The sequence below is a fragment of the Crotalus tigris genome, unplaced genomic scaffold, assembly GCF_016545835.1.
Source record: "Crotalus tigris isolate CLP2741 ecotype Arizona unplaced genomic scaffold, ASM1654583v1 scf7180000017989.1554031673:749699, whole genome shotgun sequence".
Lineage (NCBI taxonomy): Eukaryota > Metazoa > Chordata > Lepidosauria > Squamata > Viperidae > Crotalus > Crotalus tigris.
The window spans coordinates 638,049-657,394 of record NW_024096759.1 but is presented as its reverse complement, the minus strand read 5'-3'; the positions used below and the strand labels follow the sequence as shown (position 1 = coordinate 657,394).

The following is a 19,346-nucleotide window of genomic DNA, read 5'->3' as shown; positions in this document are numbered from 1 at the left end:
AGGACTGACCCCTGTGGCACGCCGCATTCAAGGGGCCTTGGGGTTGACCTCTGACCTCCCACCAATACTGATTGCGACTGGCCAGAGAGGTAGGAGGAGAACCACTGTAAAACGGTGCCTCCCACTCCCACCCCTTCGAGTCGTCGCAAAAGGATACCATGATTGATGGTATCGAAAGCCGCTGAGAGGTCAAGTAGCACCAAGACAGAGGAATAACCTCTGTCTCAGGCCCGCCAGAGATCATCCATCAGCGCGACCAAAGCAGTTTCTGTTGTTTTTACCTCATACACAGGTTCCAGTTAGGGGAGCTTGACAATACCTCTGCACAATTTTGTATGCTGAATATTGAAATAGCTCAAGAAAGAGAGGAGAGGATTAATTTGTTGAGGTGGAATGAGTTAGAGAATATAACCTTGAAGTACTCAATCCTGCTTACTGATAATGTATTATTATTTTCAGATATCCGCTGCCCCAGGATTGCAGAATTTGAAAACGGTTACTTTGAGCCCCCGCAGCCATATTACAATATAAGCCAGAACATCACATTTACTTGCTATGGAGGATACAGCATGACGGGGTCTGAAGTCCGCTTCTGCCTTCCCAATGGGAAATGGAGTGGAAAAACAACCATTTGTGATGATGGAAGTGAGTGTGAAAATTAATTGCTATTCAGATTTCCTTTCCTTTTCTGTCTTCGAAAACACAACATCAGTTTTTATCTTCCATCATGTAAACCAGTGATGGCGAAACTTTTAGAGACCGAGTGCCCAAAAACTCGCCCCACCCCTGCTTCACCCCCTGCCCCGCCCTCACCCCGCCTGCCCGCAGGGCCACTTATCGCCACCAGGGCCCGCCGCAGATCGCCCAGGCAGCCCAGCAGTGCCATGGCGGCCACGCCCTCTGCCTGCGGCCCGCAGCATCAACTGTGCAAGATGGGGCATGAGGGCAGAGTCTTGTCTACGCTGCCTGGCTGCCATGTCCCTGGCTGCACTGCTCCACGTGGGCCACACTTGAGGGTAACTCTCCTCCAGAGGGGATGCTGGTGAGGAGGAGGTCATGGGGGGAGGCAAGGCTGGGGCAAAGGCACGTGTGCCCACAGAAAGGGCTCCGAGTGCTGCCTCTGGCACCTGTGCCATAGGTTCGCCACCACTGTCTTAGCTGTTCCTAACACTGCCCTCTTCTGGAGAGCTCTGACGTTGTTCCTGGCATCTGTTGGAGCCACTTGCCCAGCTTAGGAGTCACAGCCCTGAGTGCTCCTATTGCCACTGAGACCACTTTGGTCTTTACTTTCCCCTCCCTTTCTTTATTATAGAGTACATTATAGTATGCATGTATATGTATAGTTTTGTTAAAGCCTTTAAAACAGAAATTAAAAATTAATGCAAACTAATACATAGAACAGCGGTTCTCAACCTATGGGTCGCGACCCCATTTGGGGTCAAACGACCATTTTACGGGGTTCGCCAAACAACGCGATCTGCCATTTTTCCCCCTCAGGGGGCGGCGCCGCTTAGCTGGCTCAGGAATTCTGGGAGTTGAAGTCCACGAGTCATAAAAGAGCCAAGGTTGACTACCCCTGTTGTAACACTTTATAGGCAACCTGTGGGTTTTTTCCTTTGCCACATAAATTTAGATATTTTTTGTGCCATTGTTCAAATGGTTCATCAATCATCAAACCAGGAATTGTCGGAAACAAAAACATCATTTTGGCAAAACATTTAATTTTCATTACCGAGGTTCTCCCCAACAATGACAATTTTAACTTCTCCCACCTTAACAAGTCCTTCTTAATTTAATTCCATGTCTTAATGAAATTATTATTGTTAAGTACTTCATTCACGTGAGAATGATGAATACACATGGCAAAGTTAAACAGCTCTTTATTCTTCTTCCAACAACACCCGAACGAAAACAAAAGGCTCGCAGGCCCCTTTATACGGCCAGAAACCCGTACAATGACAAGCAACAGTAACAGAGCGCTTTCGCACCTTGCGCATGCGCACAAGGCTGGCGCCGCTCTATCTGGTCCTGGGCAGCTTTTGGAATGCCCGGGACCAATGCAACATCCCGAGCCTGCTTTTGCAGGCTCAGGACACAACAATTATGAAATAGCATACAATGCATATTGTCAGAGTAATACCCAAACATTTTATTTTTTCCTCAGTCTTAAATCTAGTGCTCTCTGTAAGTTCTATTTGCTCTAATTTCATATTTTTGTTGACATCTTTGTCTTCTGATTGTTAATCTTATAACCTGCTAACATACCAAGTCCTTTCATTTTCCCATTAATGTTTCTATTCCCTTTAATGGATCTTCCAAAATTAAGACCAAATGATTGCAAATGCCTCAATTTATATGTTTCTTTTTTAAAATTAACCCCCCTCTTAATTCTCTCATCTTGTCTTCTCTCTCTGTTCATTACCTCAAGAACTAATATGAACAAGAGTAGAGAAAGATTACCTTTTTGAATCCCACATTTTGTTGCTTTAATTCTTAGCTTTCTGAGGAACGAAAGATATTTCATGTACGCATAGTGTATTTGTTGCTTACTGCATATACTTCAAAGTGACTATTTATTAATGGTGTCCTCTCTTCTCCTACCTAGCTGGTCATTGCTCTAACCCCGGTATTCCAATTGGCGGTCGAAAAGAAGGCAATGAATATCGGGTAGAATATCGTGTCCGCTACACTTGTGAGCGTGGTCTCATTCTTGTGGGATCCAGTGAACGGATTTGCCAAGAATCAGGAAGCTGGAGTGGATCAGAACCACAGTGTCGGCGTGAGCAAAGGGGAAAGAATATCTAATGGGAAGAATATTGGGGTTAAATATAGGTAGTCCTCGACTTACAACAGTTCGTTTAGTGACTGTTCGAAGTGATAATGGCACAGAAAAAAAGTGACTTATGGCTGTTTTTCACACTTACAACTATTGCAATGTCCCCATGGTCATGCGATCAAAATCTGGATGCTCGGCAACTGGCCATTGATGACCATTGCCATGTCCCAGGGTCACGTGATCCCCTTTTGCAACCTTCTGACAAGCAAAGTCAATGGGGAAGCCGGATTCACATAACAACGGCGCAAGAAAAGTCATAAAATGGAGCAAAACTCCCTTAACAAATGTCTCCCTTTAACAACAGAATTTTGGGGCTCAGTTGTGGTTGTAAGTCGAGGACTATCTGTACTGAAAATGTGAACCCTGGGGTTGTGAGAGGAATTCTTGATTACAAAAATTATTGTATAGGAATAACGCACCTTCGTCATGGTTTGGTTTGGTTGTTGCATTCAGGGGTTATGTCCGGAGGCAAGCTTCGGATATAATGTTAGGTGACCTGACTTCTCTCTAGTTTTACTTGCTTTCCCATCCTCCTTGCAAAAGTTCTCCCTAGCCCTATTATTCTGACTCTGTTAAAAACGCCTTCTTTAAATCAAGTCAGATAGATAACTCAATAGAAATGGTTTTATAACAAAAACTATATTTCAATCAGAAAGATCCCTTGCATATATACTGTGGCTGATACTTCTGGAAATTACATCCTTTGTCCATTCCTATAGGTAAAAGGATGATGCTCTCTTCCATACCATCTTTATAATGGCTCAGGCTCATCGAGTGACATCTGATGGCTCATGCTTCTTTCAGACAAAGACATTCCAATCTGGCTTGTGTCCAGGAAGTCTCCCAATGCCCTTTAGAAACTCCTCCCACTGACCCATTAACAAGTTACATAGAGCTATACGAGGTTACATAGAGCTATACGGGTCAGAATACCTATTAAGGCATTTCTATTACACAAATGAGGGCCAGTTTGGTGTAGTGGTTAAGGCATCAGGCTAGAAACCAGGAAGCAGTGTGTTCCTTAGGCATAAAGCCACCTGGGTGACCATGGGCCAGTCACTTTCTCTGAGCCCTAGGAAATAGAAATGACAAATCACTTCTGAAAAACTTTGTCAAGGAAACTGCAGGAACTTATTCCAGATGAACAGAAGATTTTTTGTTTTTACTACTTTATGTAGTGGTGGTGGTGGGGAATCAGCCCTGGGTTTCTGTTAGAGTTAGTTGATGAAATTCACCCTAAGAAACACCGTAACTTCAACACAAAGATTGGGTCAAATCTCAGAGCTTTGCTTTATCACCAGTCAAGAATTCACAATAAATATCATTTTAAGGAATGTGCATCTGAAAAATAGCCGTCGTCTGAAAGCTGAATACAAAATCAGGAAAGAAACTTCCTCGTAATATGTATTTACCTCAGGGGGATTCATTCACTTATTTTTTAGGTTTGTGCTGGCAAAGCGTCTTTTGACTGCGCTGCAGATGTATTTATTATTTATTTATTTATTCATTAAGCAAATTTATACGGCTGCCCAACTGACACACAATGACTCTGGGCAGCTTACAATATCCTGTCCCATTTGTGTCAGAGACACCTTTTAAGGCGCTTCCGGGTTGAACAGGTTAGCCGGTGACATCACTGTTGCCCTTGGGGGGGGGGGGGAGCTCGTTCCATCTCCTCATCAGAGAGCTGGAGTGAATGACAGGCGCTCACCCCGCCATGCAGCAGCACTCGGGTCTCAAACATGGGTTTGCTATCCTCCAACCCAGTGTCCTAACAACGTGACCATCTTGCTCCTAGCTTACAACATTAAAAAATTCAAAGCATAAACCCCATATAACCCTCCCCCACACCCTATCGGTGGCAAGAAAGGCAAGAATATCAATCACTTGATAGGCTCCATGTCGGCCTTGAGTCCCCACGTCCACAGACAGAATCAGATCTTCAGAGCCTTTCAGAAAAGTAACAAGGTGGGGATCAATTGTGTCTCCAAGGAAGTGATATTCCACGGGAAACATCAAACAAATAAATATCAAACATATAAGCAAGCTTTCTGTAAGAAAAACAAAAACAAAAAACCAGTCATCAAGGAAATGGGAGAAGAGAAAATTATCTCAAAGAATGTTTCAGTAATAATAAAGTATTTTTTGCTAAAAATAAATAAATGAACCCATAAAAGCTATATATACCAGAACAGAAATATTAGTTACATATGTGACGACATATAGTCTCCCTAAAATGGACCAAATTGAGAACACTAGAGAGTCTCCTATGTTTATCCCAAAGGGCCCCAGAGCAGCAAAATGTGCAACTTCCCTTCTTAATATTTCAATACTAGTTTGCATAAAAATTAGTTCTATTTATTTGAGGGCATTCTCTTTTATGATCTGTTGCTAATTGAGCCTTCTCTTGTTCCTTCCCAGAGCCATTTGCTTATGACACCCCAGAAGAGGTTGCTTCCAACTTCATCTCATCTCTGACTGAAACTGCTGAAGTTGCAGATGCCAATAGAAATATCTGTAAGTCTTTGTAAATGGAATGGATAATTATAATTCCCTTCCTAGCCTAACAAGAGAGAGCACAGTTATGTTGTTAATGCTCTCAATTTCTCTGAGTGGTAAATATTCTAGGACTGTGGTGGCAAACCTATGGCACGCGTGCCACAGGCGGCACACGGAGCCATCTCTGGTGGCACGCGAGCCAGTGCTGGGCCGAGCTGTTCCCTCCTCCTCTCCATGCATGCACAGCTCTCCATGCATGCGGAGTCTGCATGCACAGCTCTCCATGCATGCGGAGTCTGGGAATAGGCCAGAGGCTATAAAAGGAGCAACTTTTGGTGGAAGCAGCATTTGCTGCAGACAGCAAGAGAGCGAGCACAAGTCGGAGCAGACAGCGAGCGAGCGAGCACGAGCCAACAGCTTGGTGGCCACACCCACTTGGTGGCCACGCCCACCCGGCACCCAGCAATGCATAAGTGGGTTTTGGGTTGTAGTTTGGGCACTCGGTCTCTAAAAGGTTCGCCACCACTGTTCTAGGACAATTTAATGGAATGTCATTTCAATATAGAAAAAAGAGCACCAAGCAGGTTTTTTTTTAAAAAAAACAAACGAACAAAACAATCCCTCTTGTTTCCATTCAAGAATGTTAATGAACAGAACTCATTGACACTGATTATGTTACCTAGTTCGGTAATGAAATGTCTGCAAGCTAACAACCAAGCTTAGAAAGCACCAAGGACTCTGTCGCTCAACTCTGAGTTACAAAGATTCTCTTCTACGAGAATTGTTAAAAGCATTACAACCAAGACATTGCATAATATTTTTGTAAATATTCAAGCAGGTCATTAGTTGAGGAAAAATGGAAGTAAATATCTAGGGCTCTTCCAAGGCAGAAGATTCTAACCATAATATCTTGGGCATATGTCTATTGCTATGAAGCCCGTTGTTTCTCTGTGGATGCCTGTTAGATTGACAGCTGCTGTTACTCATAGACATATCGGTCTGCTACCTTCTTCTGAACCATTTTGCAGCTCTGGATTAAATCTCACCTCAAAATACAGAGATGTTCCTAGTTATCAAAGGAATAGCTCCTGAGTGTAATTTCCATTAATGAAATTTGCAGCAGTATATTGTGGTGCAGAAATCTAGTACATTGTGGTAGAATGTCCAAAATATCAAAATTACACATAACTAGGAAAACAAGACGTGAATACTAGTTCTTTTCCTCTCCAGCCTCTACACAGAAGCGAAGGATTGTCATTAAGAAAGGAGGCACAATGAACATCTACTTTCTCCTTGATGCCTCAAAAAGTATTAAACAAGAGGATTTCAACAATACACAGAATGCTACAATCAAGTTGATTGAAAAGGTATGGAAGAATCAGATAATTTTTTTGCTCAGTCCTGTACCAAGTCCAACACTAGTTATAAACCAGGGTTTATCAAACTTCACCCCTTTAAGGCATGTGGACTTTAATACCCAGAATTCCCCAGCAAGCATGATGACATTATAAGGCAGTGATAGACCATTTTTTAGATCAAGGGAACACTGGAAATGTGGAGAGCCACTGAGAAATGGCTGTCGCTGTGAGCCTGGCCCAACATAACATTCTTGTTAGCTTCACAAAATATTCTCTACCATCCCATGCAGGGTTCTCCAACCTTGGCAATTTTACAAGTTGTGGACTTCAGTTCCCAGAATTCCTCAGCCAGGAACTCACCTTTAGGGAACTTCTCTCTAGATGGACTTCAGCACGAGTCCAAAAGCTCGGAAGACAAAACCTCTGGTCCTGATAACAGACCCATATTGGATCCTGCATAAGAAGAACAGTTATAGGAACTGGGTTTGTCTAGTCTAGTGAAAAGACAGACTAGGGATGACATGAGAATAGTCTTCTAAGGGGCTGTAATAAAGAAGAAGGGGTCAACGTATTCTCTAAAGCATCTGAAAGCAGGAGAAGTAGTAATGGATGTAAACTAACATAGAATGGAATAGAATAGAATAGAATAGAATAGAATAGAATAGAATAGGTAAGACTTGGCTCAAAAGCAGTAACTGTGAGAGGGACCTTGGACTCCTAGTGGATGATCACTTGACTATGAGCCAGCAGTGTGCAGCAGCAGCCAAAAAAGCTAATACAATCCTGGGTTGTATAAACAGAGGAACAGAATCAAGATCACACAAAGTATTAGAACCGTTTTATAAAACCCTAGTGAGACCACATCTGGAATACTACATCCAGTTTTGGTCACCATACTACAAAAAAGATGTTGAGACCTTGGAAAAAGTTCAGAGAAGAGCAACTAAGATGATCCAAGGCTTGGAGACTTAAACATATAAAGAATGGCTGCAGGACTTGAGCTTGGCTAGTGTAAAGAACATAAAAAATAGGGGTGATATGATAACAGTAGTCCAGTATTTGAGGGGCTGTCATAAAGAAGAGGGGGTCAAATTATCCAAAGCACCAGAGGGCAGGACAAGAAATAATGATTGGAAACTGATCAAAGAGACAAGCAACCTGAAATTAAGGAGAAATTTCCTAACAATGAGGACAATTAACCCATGGAACAGCTTGCCTCCAGAAATCGTGGGCGCTCCATCAGTGGAGGTTTCGAAGAAGAGACTGGACAGTCACTTGTCTGAGATGGTATAAGTTCTCCTGCCTGAGCAGGGGGCTGGACTAGAAGACCTCCAAGGTCCTTTCCAGCTGTATTCTATTCTATTCTATTCTATTCTATTCTATTCTATTCTATTCTATTCTATTCTATTCTATTCTATTCTATTCTATTTCTATTTCTATTCCATTCCACTCCACTCCACTCCACTCCATTCCATTCCATTCCATTCCATTCCATTCCATTCCATTCCATTCCATTCCATTCTATTCTATTCTATTCTATTCTATTCTATTCTATTCTATTCCATTCCATTCCATTCTATTCTATTCTATTCTATTCTATTCTATTCTACTGCCCTTGAGACTGAACGTTAATGAATCTAGTTGAAAAATGCAGTCATGCTTCTTTTTGTCTTCTGGTTTCCCTTTGCAGATCTCCAGCTATGATGTCTCTCCCAATTACGCCCTCATCACTTTTGCCACAAACAGCATAGAGATTTTGAACACAATGCAGGCAGAGAGCACTGATGCAGCCAAGGTGATTGAGCTACTGGAAAATGTCAACATCGCTGGTGAGGTATATTCCTGATCTTTGCCAGGGAGATAGGTCTGGCTAGGAGAACATTTTGCTCATCCACAACCTGTTTAATTTTATAACTCAAAAAAGAAGTCTTTTTCGGACTTGGAATAGGTAACTTCACACACTTACATGGCACTCTGTAACCCTTTCCATTCTATTCCAAGCAACGTCTGCATCCTTTCCCTTACATTCCCTTTCTAAATTCTGCTGGGAATTTTATAATTTATTTATACGCCACTAAAATATGGTGTCTCAAATTCAGAACCTCACATTCTCCTTGCATGCTTTGCAAATTTTCTGCCTTTTATCATCAGTCATGCTTCAGTTCCTCTTAAATATGAGCCAGCAGTGTGCTGGAGCTGCCAAAAAAGCCAACATAGTGCTAGGCTGCATTAACAGAGGGATAGAATCAAGATCATGCGAAGTCTTAATACCACTTTACAATGCCTTGGTAAAGCCACACTTGGAATACTGCATCCAGTTTTGGTCACCACGATGTAAAAAAGATGTTGAGACTCTAGAAAGAGAAGAGAAACAAAGATGATTAGGGGACTGGAGGCTAAAACATATTAGGAACGGTTGCTGGAATTGGGTATGTCTAGTCTAATGAAGAGAAGGACGAGGGGGGACATGATCGCAGTGTTCCAATATCTCAGGGGCTGCCACAAAGAAGAGGGAGTCAAGCTATTCTCCAAAGCACCTGAAGACAGCACAAGAAGCAATGGGTGGAAACTAATCAAGGAGAGAAGCAACCTAGAACTAAGGAGAAACTTCCTGACAGTTAGAACAATTAACCAGTGGAACAACCTGCCTCCAGAAGCGGTGAATGCTCCAACACTGGAAGTTTTTAAGAAGAGACTGGACAGCTATTTGTCCGAAATGGTATAGGGTTTCCTGCCTGAGCTGGGGGTTGGACTAGATGACCTCCAAGGTCCCTTCCAACTTTACTACTACTGTTACTATTACTACTACTACTACTACTACTACTACTATTATTATTATTATTACTTCAACCATGTATTTGACACCAACAGGTTCCCCCCTCCCTAAAATCACCCTTCTTGGATCTCCAAATGGAATAACCATTTTTTTTTGTGCTCTTCTCTTCTCATCTCTTCTCACCAATACACTCATATAATCTAGCAGAAAAAAAATTCCTCTGAATTGGGGTTAATCAAAATATTCTTCATTTTTTCTCCAAGGTCATTCCTGGTTCTTTCATTATCACCATCCATTGTAGTCTGACAGGGAACTAATATCCATCTATGATTCCTACTTTTATACTTACCCACAACAACCCGCAAGACTTCTAGCCTATCCTAGTGACTTATACATAGTTGCTTGATAATTCATTTTACTCAAGGTCAAGAGATAAGACCGGTAATAGTAAAAACAAGCAAATCAAACAGAGTCTCAAATGCTTGCCCAGATGATTTGCTGTTATCTTCAACAGGGTGCACAGAGAAATAATCCAAAATCAGCCCAAGGTTCTGAGAGCCAGGTCAGGATTCTCAGCCAATACCAATGTCAGAAGTTCAAGGTTTCTTACAGGAACAGGATTCATAGGAGGGTCTAGGACAATTTGCACCAGCCACATTTTCACACACCCACTTCTTCATGGGCCTCCACTGCAGTTGATCCACCACCAGCATTTATACATGGTGGGGCCTCCTCTGTTGCTCCTGCCCTGCCTGCTTTTCACAGCTCATTCACCAAGGGACGTTTGGCCCCAGGTGTTTCACTGTGTGGGACACTTAAATGGCTGGGTGGGACGGATGCCTGGCACAACCCCCCTAGCAGCAGCGACGGCAGTGGCAGCAGCCTGGCCAGTGGTTGTTCCCCACCATGGCCCTGCTGCATTTATAGACATGTCACAGCCAAAGGGGGGATTAGCCCCACCGGCATCTACAGGCCCACATCCCGCTCAGGAGGGGCTGAAAGGTGAGCACGAGTCCCGGCTGTAACCAGAGCCTTGGCGCACGTGTGGGCTGGCCCTCTCCTCCTGGGAGGGCCTTGCTTGAATTTATTCCCTTGCTTGGCAATGGACCAGTTGTCTGCAATCCTTCAGTTAATAACCACAGGAAACAAGATTATAAAATCAGGTAGATCATGTGATAAACCCGATTTACAACTGTTATGACGTACAAAAATAATGGGCAGAGTCCTCCCATACTACCCATATAGTAGCCAATATACTGTTGTCCGCATTCTACCAACTGGGACGTATTAATATACATTCAAAATGCTTCATAACAAAGGAATTCTTGAGACTGAGAAACGTTCAGTACTGAAGAACGGCAACTGTCGATGTTTTTCTGAAGCGAAGTCTGAAGCTCAATTAGGTTATATTGCTGCTACATATGTAGCCTGAATAGCAAATGAGATCTGCTAAGGCTGCTAGCTAACTGCAAATAATTGTGTTCATTTTTCTCCTTTTATCTCTTCCCTTTTTCTCTCTCTAGAGCATAAGAAAAAGTCAGGAACCAACCTCAAAAGGGCCTTGACAACTGTCTATGAAATGATGATTTCCCAGGAAGCTGAGGAGAAGAGACTTGGATTAAATCCTCCTCCTATTTCCAATTCCACCCGCCATGTGATCATCCTCCTGACTGATGGTGAGAAAATGGACACCTAAGAAAAAACTTTATTTTTTAATTTTTGCGGCGACTTTTTAATATTTAACAGGGCAGATACTTTAATATTTCTTTGAAGGAACCTTTATGCTATTTATTTAATCAATATATTCCTTAATTTGTAGTTTAAATAAAATTTAGACAGGGCCCAGTTTTTTTGTTAATATGTATATTCAGGAAAAGTTGCTTTATATTTTTATTCTTTTCCCCCTCATCCTCCAGAATCCAGAATCCACAGGTTCAAACCTCTTGCTATGTGTGTAAACCCCCACCCCAGTGGTGGGATTCAAATATGTGAACAACCGGTTCTCTGTGTGGATTCCGCTTCCGGAAATCCATTTTGGGCCTGCGCAAAAAAAAAAATTAGCTACTGGTTCTGTTGTACTGGTGCAAACTGGCTGAATCCCACCAATGAACCCCGCCCACCTTTTTAAATAACTTTTTTATTCAAAAAATTAAAGTAAAGTCTAAAATATTGTACAAAAACAAAACAAAAAATAGAGCATTTAAAATTCTGCATTAAAAAGAACAAAAAACACAAACACAAACCGATATACATATATTATCCAACTTAGTTAATATTGATAAATATATTATAACAATGTTAGTTTCCCCCTCTTTTGGAACCAAGTCCCAAATTTTTAAACTTCTACCTCTATTTATAGCTTATTTGATCTGTCATCTATCTACTATATTAAGAACAGTCAACAGGCAAAGCAACAGCAAAATTAAAGTTTCAAAACCTATTAACAATCTATTATTTTATTTAACTTGCAGAAAGTCTACCACGACTTCTTTATCTATTTCAAATCACCACAAGAGTTATCTCTGATCCATCCTGGAACAAATATTGTGCTTTGCTTCCTAATAACATCTCTTATCAATTGTTGTCTGATTAAATATAGTAAATCCATTCTCCAAAGTTGATCTATCTTCCCAAAAAAGCCCAGTCAAATTTGTTTTCCAATTGGATATAATAAGTCCATTCCCCAAACTCCATCAATCTTCTTTAAAAAAAAAAATCCAATGCATCACTCATCAAGTCTATCAGCTCTAAGTCTGTAAGGTCCATATTTCTTTTAGCCTTCTCCATTTGAACTTGTAGTTAAAAGCATTCTTTTTTCAATGGCTTCCCAGAAAGCTTTACGTTGGTGCATTGTTTATTCTCCTGTAACTTAGCAACCAAAGAGAAAGAGTTCTTCAAGGAGCGAGGACAAAGAATATTGAAGTGATATTCCTCACTGTAAAAATAGAAGTTTTTGAGAGTTAATAAAATGCAAAATCCCTGCAATGAAAGTCCAATTATAGATGTAAGTCCAGTCAAGTTACTTTCAGTATCCATAAAATTGCCGGAACCTCCTTACAGAGAAAGCGAAAGTTATTCAGTACAGCAGAGCAGAACAACAACAACAACAACAACAACAAAAGACATATGCACAAAAAAATCACATTAAAATCCAGCAAGGGGTTAGAATAAATCAGCATTTGACCAGTCAGTTAACTTTTGAAAATAAAAAGCAAATTAAAAAAGAAACATCCGAGAGTGCAGTTAAAAGCCAGGCATGCTTAAAAGAAATCAGTCAGCTGAGAGGAAAAGATGGAGATCTGTCTCTCCAGCTGCTCCTACCAGGAATTGCAATCCTCAAAATTCCTTTTCCCAGATGGGTCCATGGTTGTCCAAGGATTGTCTTGGATCATTCCTAAATGTTCCCATTCAATTCTAGGGGGCGCACCACCAAAAAGCCAACTTTGGCAGCAAAATCAGCTGATTGTCAGTAGAAGAAAAAGATTGCCCTGTTGTTCAGCACGCAATCTTGGGGGAAGTCAAACCCTTTTTGGATCAAGATCATTACTTAGTCTTTAAATGGCATATCAAAAAAATGAGTGGGGCTGGTAGAAATCGACCTCTGGCTTAATTTTATTTCAGTGATTCAAGTTCATTTGAGTTGAATGAAGTGAATTATTTCTATAGTTCCATGGAAATTTTGGAAGAGCTGTGGGACCACAATCAGAGTTTTGAAGGGCAACTTGATCACTTCTACCGTATAGTAACTGCTACTCTCAACCTTCAGGTCGCTACAACATGGGCGGGGATCCAGTTCCTGTCATGGATGATATTAAAGAATTCCTCAAGATTAAGAAATCCGGCTCCAATTCTCGCAATGAATTCTTAGGTAAGTTCTGACGATCTACACGCCAGGAAGGACATGGGGAGAAAAGTACTTTAAACCAGAATTTCACAAGGTTTGGCCTCACTTGCCTGTGATAAGACTGTCTGCCAATATTATAGGCAAGGTCAGAAAGGATAGATCCAGTGTTTTAAACCTTAAACCACTGTATTGTTGCTGTTTTTATTTTATGAGTGTCTGATTGACTTCTTGGCAACTTAACCCAAGGAACAAATAAATAATATAATAAAAGCAATTTCTGTGTTCCTGGTTGAATATAACACCTAGTGAGATTAGCACACGTTGAAGATAGTACATTTGCCCTGTGGAAATTAATGCATGTACTGTATCTGCCAGAGGATGGGATTACTGAAAGACGAAGGAACAAATAATTGGGTGATACTTATGGATTTAGAACTTGCAGGCATTATGCAAGGATTGTGGGCCACATTTGACTTGATAAATCAAGAATTGTGTATGGCAAGTATATGTGATTATTTATTTTTGGGTCATGCTTGTATATATCACTGTGTTCAATTCCTAGAAGCTTATCAGAATTAAAACTTGAGATGCCATATGCTCAATATAACTGTTTTAAAGTAGCAAAGTAAAGTTCTTACAATAGTTTGAAATTATTGCATAAATATTAATTGCTGTAACTTTGCAGTCACCATGGCACTGGTCTTCTTCAGACACACACACACACACACAAACACACGCACAGCAGTAGAAGATCACCAAGGTCCCTTCCAACTTTACTATTATTATTATTATTATTATTATTATTAATAATAATAATAATAATAATAATAATAATATCATCCTGCTGATGATGTTACCTAGTTTGGTAATGAAACATTCAGGAATTATATTAAAGCAAGCTGGGAGAACAAACCACAGCCAAAATCTAAAACCCAAGCTACAAATATTTCCTATTATTTCAAAGTGTCAATTAAGTTTCTGAATACTCTTCAAAGGCAGCCCTATGTAAAGTATTTTGCAGTAACATACACACACACATACACAAATCCAATTTGTTAGTGGAATGGATGAATCTGGAATTTGTACACAATTCATTTGTGTACGTTATTCTCATAAATATTACAAAAAAGATGTTGAGACTTTGGGAAAAGTGCAGAGAAGAGCAACTAAGACAGGGGTTCTCAACCTTGGCAACTTTAAGACTTGTGGACTTCAACTCCCAGAATTCCTCAGGCAGCAAAGCTGGCTGAGGAATTCTGGGAGTTGAAGTCCACAAGTCTTAAAGTTGCCAGGGTTGAGAACCCCTGATTACTAAGATGATTAAAGGCCTGCAGACTAATCTAGAGAAAAGAAAGACTAGGGGTGACATGATAGCAGTATTCCAGTATTTGAGAGGCTGCCACAAAGAAAAAGGGAACAAATTATTCTCCAAAGCACCAGAGGGCAGGACAAGAAAAAATGGAGGGAAACTAATCAAGGAGAGAAGCAACCTGGGATTAAGGAGGAACTTCCTAACAGTGAGGACAATTAACCAGTGGAATGGATTGCCTTCAGAAGTTGTGGATGCTTCATCAGTGGAGCTATTTAAGAGACTGGACAGCCACTTGTCTGAAATGGTATAGGGCAGTGGTGGCGAACCTATGGCACGTGTGCCAGAGGCAACACTCAGAGCCACCTCTGTGGGCACATGTGCCGCCGCTGCCAGCAGCTTGCGCAGGTCCATTAAGGCCACCGCCGCCGCCTGGAGCGGCAGCCCCACCCAGCACAAAGGAGGCGAAGTGTCCAGTTAGCAAGCTCGAGTAGAGGTAGTAGAGCACACCCACATCCAGCAAGCCAAAGGCCACCCCGAGCAGGGAAAGCCAGATCCACATTGGCGCCAAGGCCCCTTAGTCCCAGCTAGAGTTGCGTGCCTCTCCCCATCTATGCTGGGCCTTCTACCCATCACCCCACCTACCAGAGACCTCCTGGATCTCCCCAAACCCTGCCAGGCCCCCACAAGCATCCCCTCATTAGCAACATCGAGGTGGCCATGCCCACCGCAGCCATACCCACCCAGCCTGCTGTGACAACCGCAGCAATGCCCACCCAGTGAGCCACGCCCCATGTCCCCCCTGAGGGCACCACAATGGCATTTTGCAATAAATAAGTGGGTTTTGGGTTGTGGTTTGGGCACTCGGTCTCTAAAAGGTTCGCCATCACTGGTATAGGGTCTCCTGCTTGGAGTAGAAGACCTCCGAGGTCCCGTCTAACTCTGTTCTGAATTGAATATATATTTTTTTCTTAAAATGCATTTTTACTGGTGGCGAACTGCAGATTTCAAATGATATCTACGAATGTTGGTTCACACACATAAATGTTGCTTAAGAAACTTCTTTACATTCAGTGGAGATCTAAACAAGTTTGTCCCAGATCCTTCAAGAGGGTTCCTGTCAAACCTGACTTGACTCCATAGTTGCACCTGCTGTCACTTATAGTTTGCCCAACAGCAAGGGAGGGAGGTGGGCAAATTTCTAAGTGGGGAGGGAAGTTTCTGGAATGCAAGAGAGCTTCTGTTGCCGGCCGAGACGTTAGACGCCAAGGTCAAGTTAGGAAATATTTGAGTGGCTTACACAGCCTTTTCCCAAAACAAAAGAACTGAACCCAATTGGTGAACTAAGAACTGTCGGCAGTCCAGGGAGGGAAAAAGGGTTCTACCTATGTGAATTTTGGCGGGAAAAATCCCAGAACTGACTTTGCTTCTGCTGTAACCTACATGGATCTTTCAATAAAGCTACACTTTTGGTAATTTAAAAGAGCCAAGAATTTCTTTGCTTGAATGTGCCAAATGGAATGGTTGACACTTCCTACTTTTCTGTTGATTAAGAACGTACATAATTGCCTTGTTTAAAAAGTGTAGTGATGGATCATTGAGAGAATTCTGATACTAGATGAAAACTCCTAAGTGTAGGCGTTGAGTGTAAAATTAGCAGTTTCCAGGCTAGGTGTGAACAAAATAGTTCAACAACCACTTGGCTTCAAGCCACTAGTGTCAGTCAACTCAGAAGTTTAGAAGAAAGAAGCTATGGGTTTAAACCAGGGGTCTTCAAACTTGGCATGATTCGGAAAAGAAACCAGTTTTTGCAATTGGTACCTAAATAGTAGCAGGTTTTCTAGCAGGTGAATTGATAAAGGGAGAACCAGGGGTCTTCAAACTTGGCCCTTTTATGACTTGTGGACTTCAACTCCCAGAATTCCTCATCCAGGCATGCCTGGCTGAGGAATTCTGGGAGTTGAAGTCCACAAGTCATAAAAGGGCCAAGTTTGAAGACTCCTGGTTTAAACCAATACAAAGATAAAGGTAATTTAAATCTTTGAAAATGGCAGCGGGCAAACTATTGTGTGTGGCTTTATTTTTGTCTGCAGTAAAAAATAATAATAATAATAATAATAATCCTCATTTAATCCAGCTGGTTTGGAAGTCTTCTGCCAAAACTAGTAACCAAAGTGTCACAATAAAATGTCTAAAGGTTTTTGATAGCCTGGTGTTAGCCAGGAAGACGGACAAAAATTGTACTTTATTAAGGACTCACCCCTACAAACGACTGTTGCCTTTTTTTGGTCAGGAACATTCATACTTCCCTCTCAACTTATGTCCCTATCCATGCTTGCTTGCAGATGTTTATGTCTTTGCTATTGGAAAAGATGCCAACGAGAAAAGCTTGAATGCTCTGGCATCACATAAACCTGGTGAGACACATTTATTCATTCTGAAAATCGAAGACCTGCAACGAACCTTTGATGAGATGATCGGTAATTTGAACCTACCTTTTGTTGATTTGTTTGCATGCTTCTATAGGTCTTGTAATCCTTCTTGGAAAATTGCTGAGTTTAGGGACCCTACGGATTTGACTCCGCTAGTCATTGCTGACTTATAGGGGTCTCAAGGCCATTGAGCCAGCACTGTCCAAAGACATTTCCGCAGTCATGTGGTTGGCATGAGGTCATAGAGCGCTGTTACCTTCCCATCAAAGTGGTACCTATTTATCTGTTTGCCTTTGCATGCTTTCAGACTGCTACGTTGCAGGAGCTGGAGCGAGGACGGGAACTCACCCGTTTGCTTGGAGCTCGGGTCTTCAACCTGAGCTGTTGGCTTTCCAGCTGACAAGCTCAGCATCTTAACCTCTGAGCCAACGTGCTGCCCTGTTTAAGGACCCACCCTTCCAGAATTTACCCCGCTTCCATTTTTCTGTGGCGTGTGATTTTCCATAGCTACCGTATATTCCGGCATATAAGACGACTTTTGAGAGTGTTGAAACAGGCGCCGAACTCGGGGGTCATCTTATATGCCGAGTTGTCTTATACGCCGGAAATAAGGTAGTTTCCAGCGTATAAGACAACTTTCTAGGCATGCGACTCGGCATCGATCGTCTTATACACTGGAAATAATGTAGTTTCCGGCGTATAAGACGACTTTCTAGGCATGCGACTCGGCGTCAATCGTCTTATACGCCGGAAATACCAGTAGTTTCCAGCGTATAAGACGACTTTCCAGACATGCGACTCGGCTTCGATCGTCTTGTGACTCGGCGTCGAACTCGGAGGTCGTCTTATACGCCGGGTCGCCCTATACGCCGGAATATACGGTGCCTAATCTTTCTATTACCCTTCTCATCCTTTTCAAGAAATCCTTCAGTCATAGTTTCTTGCCTAATCTAGGCCTTTGGCTTTTGTAGAAAACTCAAAGGTCTGAGAAAAGTGCCTCTCTATTTCCAGATGAGAGTGAAGCTTTGTCTATGTGTGGCTTGGCGAAAGAACACAAAACAGACGATCAAAAGAAGAATCCCTGGAACACCAATATCTCCATCAGGGTAAGGGTGGCCTTTGGAATAGAATTAAGCTCAGAGAAAAATGCTTTCTTTAATTATACAGGTAGTCCTTGACTTACAACAGTTTATTTAGTGACTGTTCAAAGTTACAACTGCAGCACTGATTTTTTTTTCATACTTACAACCTCATGGTCACATGATCAAATTTCAAATGTTTGGCAACTGATTTATATTTATGACAGTTACAGGGTCTTGGGATCACATGATCACCTTGTGTGACCTTCTGAGAAGCAAATTCAACAGGGAAGCCAGATTCACTTTACAACTGTGTTACCAACTTAACAACTGCATTGATTCACCTAACAACTGTGGCAAGAAAGGTCATAAAGTGGGGAAAAACTCACTTAACAACTGACTCCCTTAGCAACAGGAATTTTGGGCTCAGTTGTGGTGCTTAGATGAGGACTACCTGTAACCAGAGGAAGATTTGATATTCCTCGTTTCTTATGGGCTCTCTCCATGGTGCCTCATTGATTTTAGATTATCTTGAGGCCACTATTAGACAATGTTGGAATAAGGATGAAAATATTATCTTAATATTAGACAGCATACCAAAAAGCAGAGACATCACCCTGCAACAAAAGTACGTATAGTCAAGGCCATGGTTTTCCCAGTTGCAATGTATGGCTGTGAAAATTGGACCATAAGAAAGGCTGAGCGCCAAAGAATTGAGGCCTTTGAACTATGGTGCTGGAGAAGACTCCTGCAAGTCCCCTGGACTGCAAGGCGATTAAACCGGTCAGTCCTAGAGGAGATCAACCCTGACTGCTCTTTAGAAGGCCAGATCCTGAAGCTGAAATTCAAGAATTTTGGACACCTAATGAGAAGGAAGGACTCACCGGAGAAGGGCCTAATGCTGGGAAAGATTGAGGGCAATAGAAGAAGGGGACGACAGAGAATGAGGTGGCTGGATGGAGTCACTGAAGCAGTAGGTGTGAACTTAAATGGACTCCAGAAGATGGTAGAGGACAGGAAGACCTGGAGGCGGACACGACTTCGCAATTAACAACAAGAAAGGATTATTTATGTCTGATCTATCCGTGGGCTGGAAATGACTTGGAGACCGTTGATGGGACATTGCAGAAAAAAAAAATGTTGACTGGGATACAAGTGTGGAAATCCTTTTAGATGGGCACTACAGTTTGAACTTCAAAATTATTTCCCAAGG

The 19,346-nt window shown here is 41.9% G+C and overlaps 1 protein-coding gene across 1 annotated transcript in view; it reads left to right on the top strand.

The window, feature by feature from the left end:
- LOC120309288 (complement factor B-like) overlaps positions 1-19,346 on the top strand; it is a 44,517-nt gene that overhangs the window by 11,464 nt on the left and 13,707 nt on the right. The window contains exons 3-11 of the mRNA XM_039346370.1: positions 460-645; positions 2,606-2,779; positions 5,258-5,353; positions 6,566-6,702; positions 8,384-8,522; positions 10,993-11,145; positions 13,236-13,337; positions 16,968-17,102; positions 18,066-18,160. Of these exons, the coding sequence (XP_039202304.1) occupies positions 460-645; positions 2,606-2,779; positions 5,258-5,353; positions 6,566-6,702; positions 8,384-8,522; positions 10,993-11,145; positions 13,236-13,337; positions 16,968-17,102; positions 18,066-18,160 (1,217 nt within the window). The remainder of the gene's footprint in view (positions 1-459; positions 646-2,605; positions 2,780-5,257; positions 5,354-6,565; positions 6,703-8,383; positions 8,523-10,992; positions 11,146-13,235; positions 13,338-16,967; positions 17,103-18,065; positions 18,161-19,346) is intronic.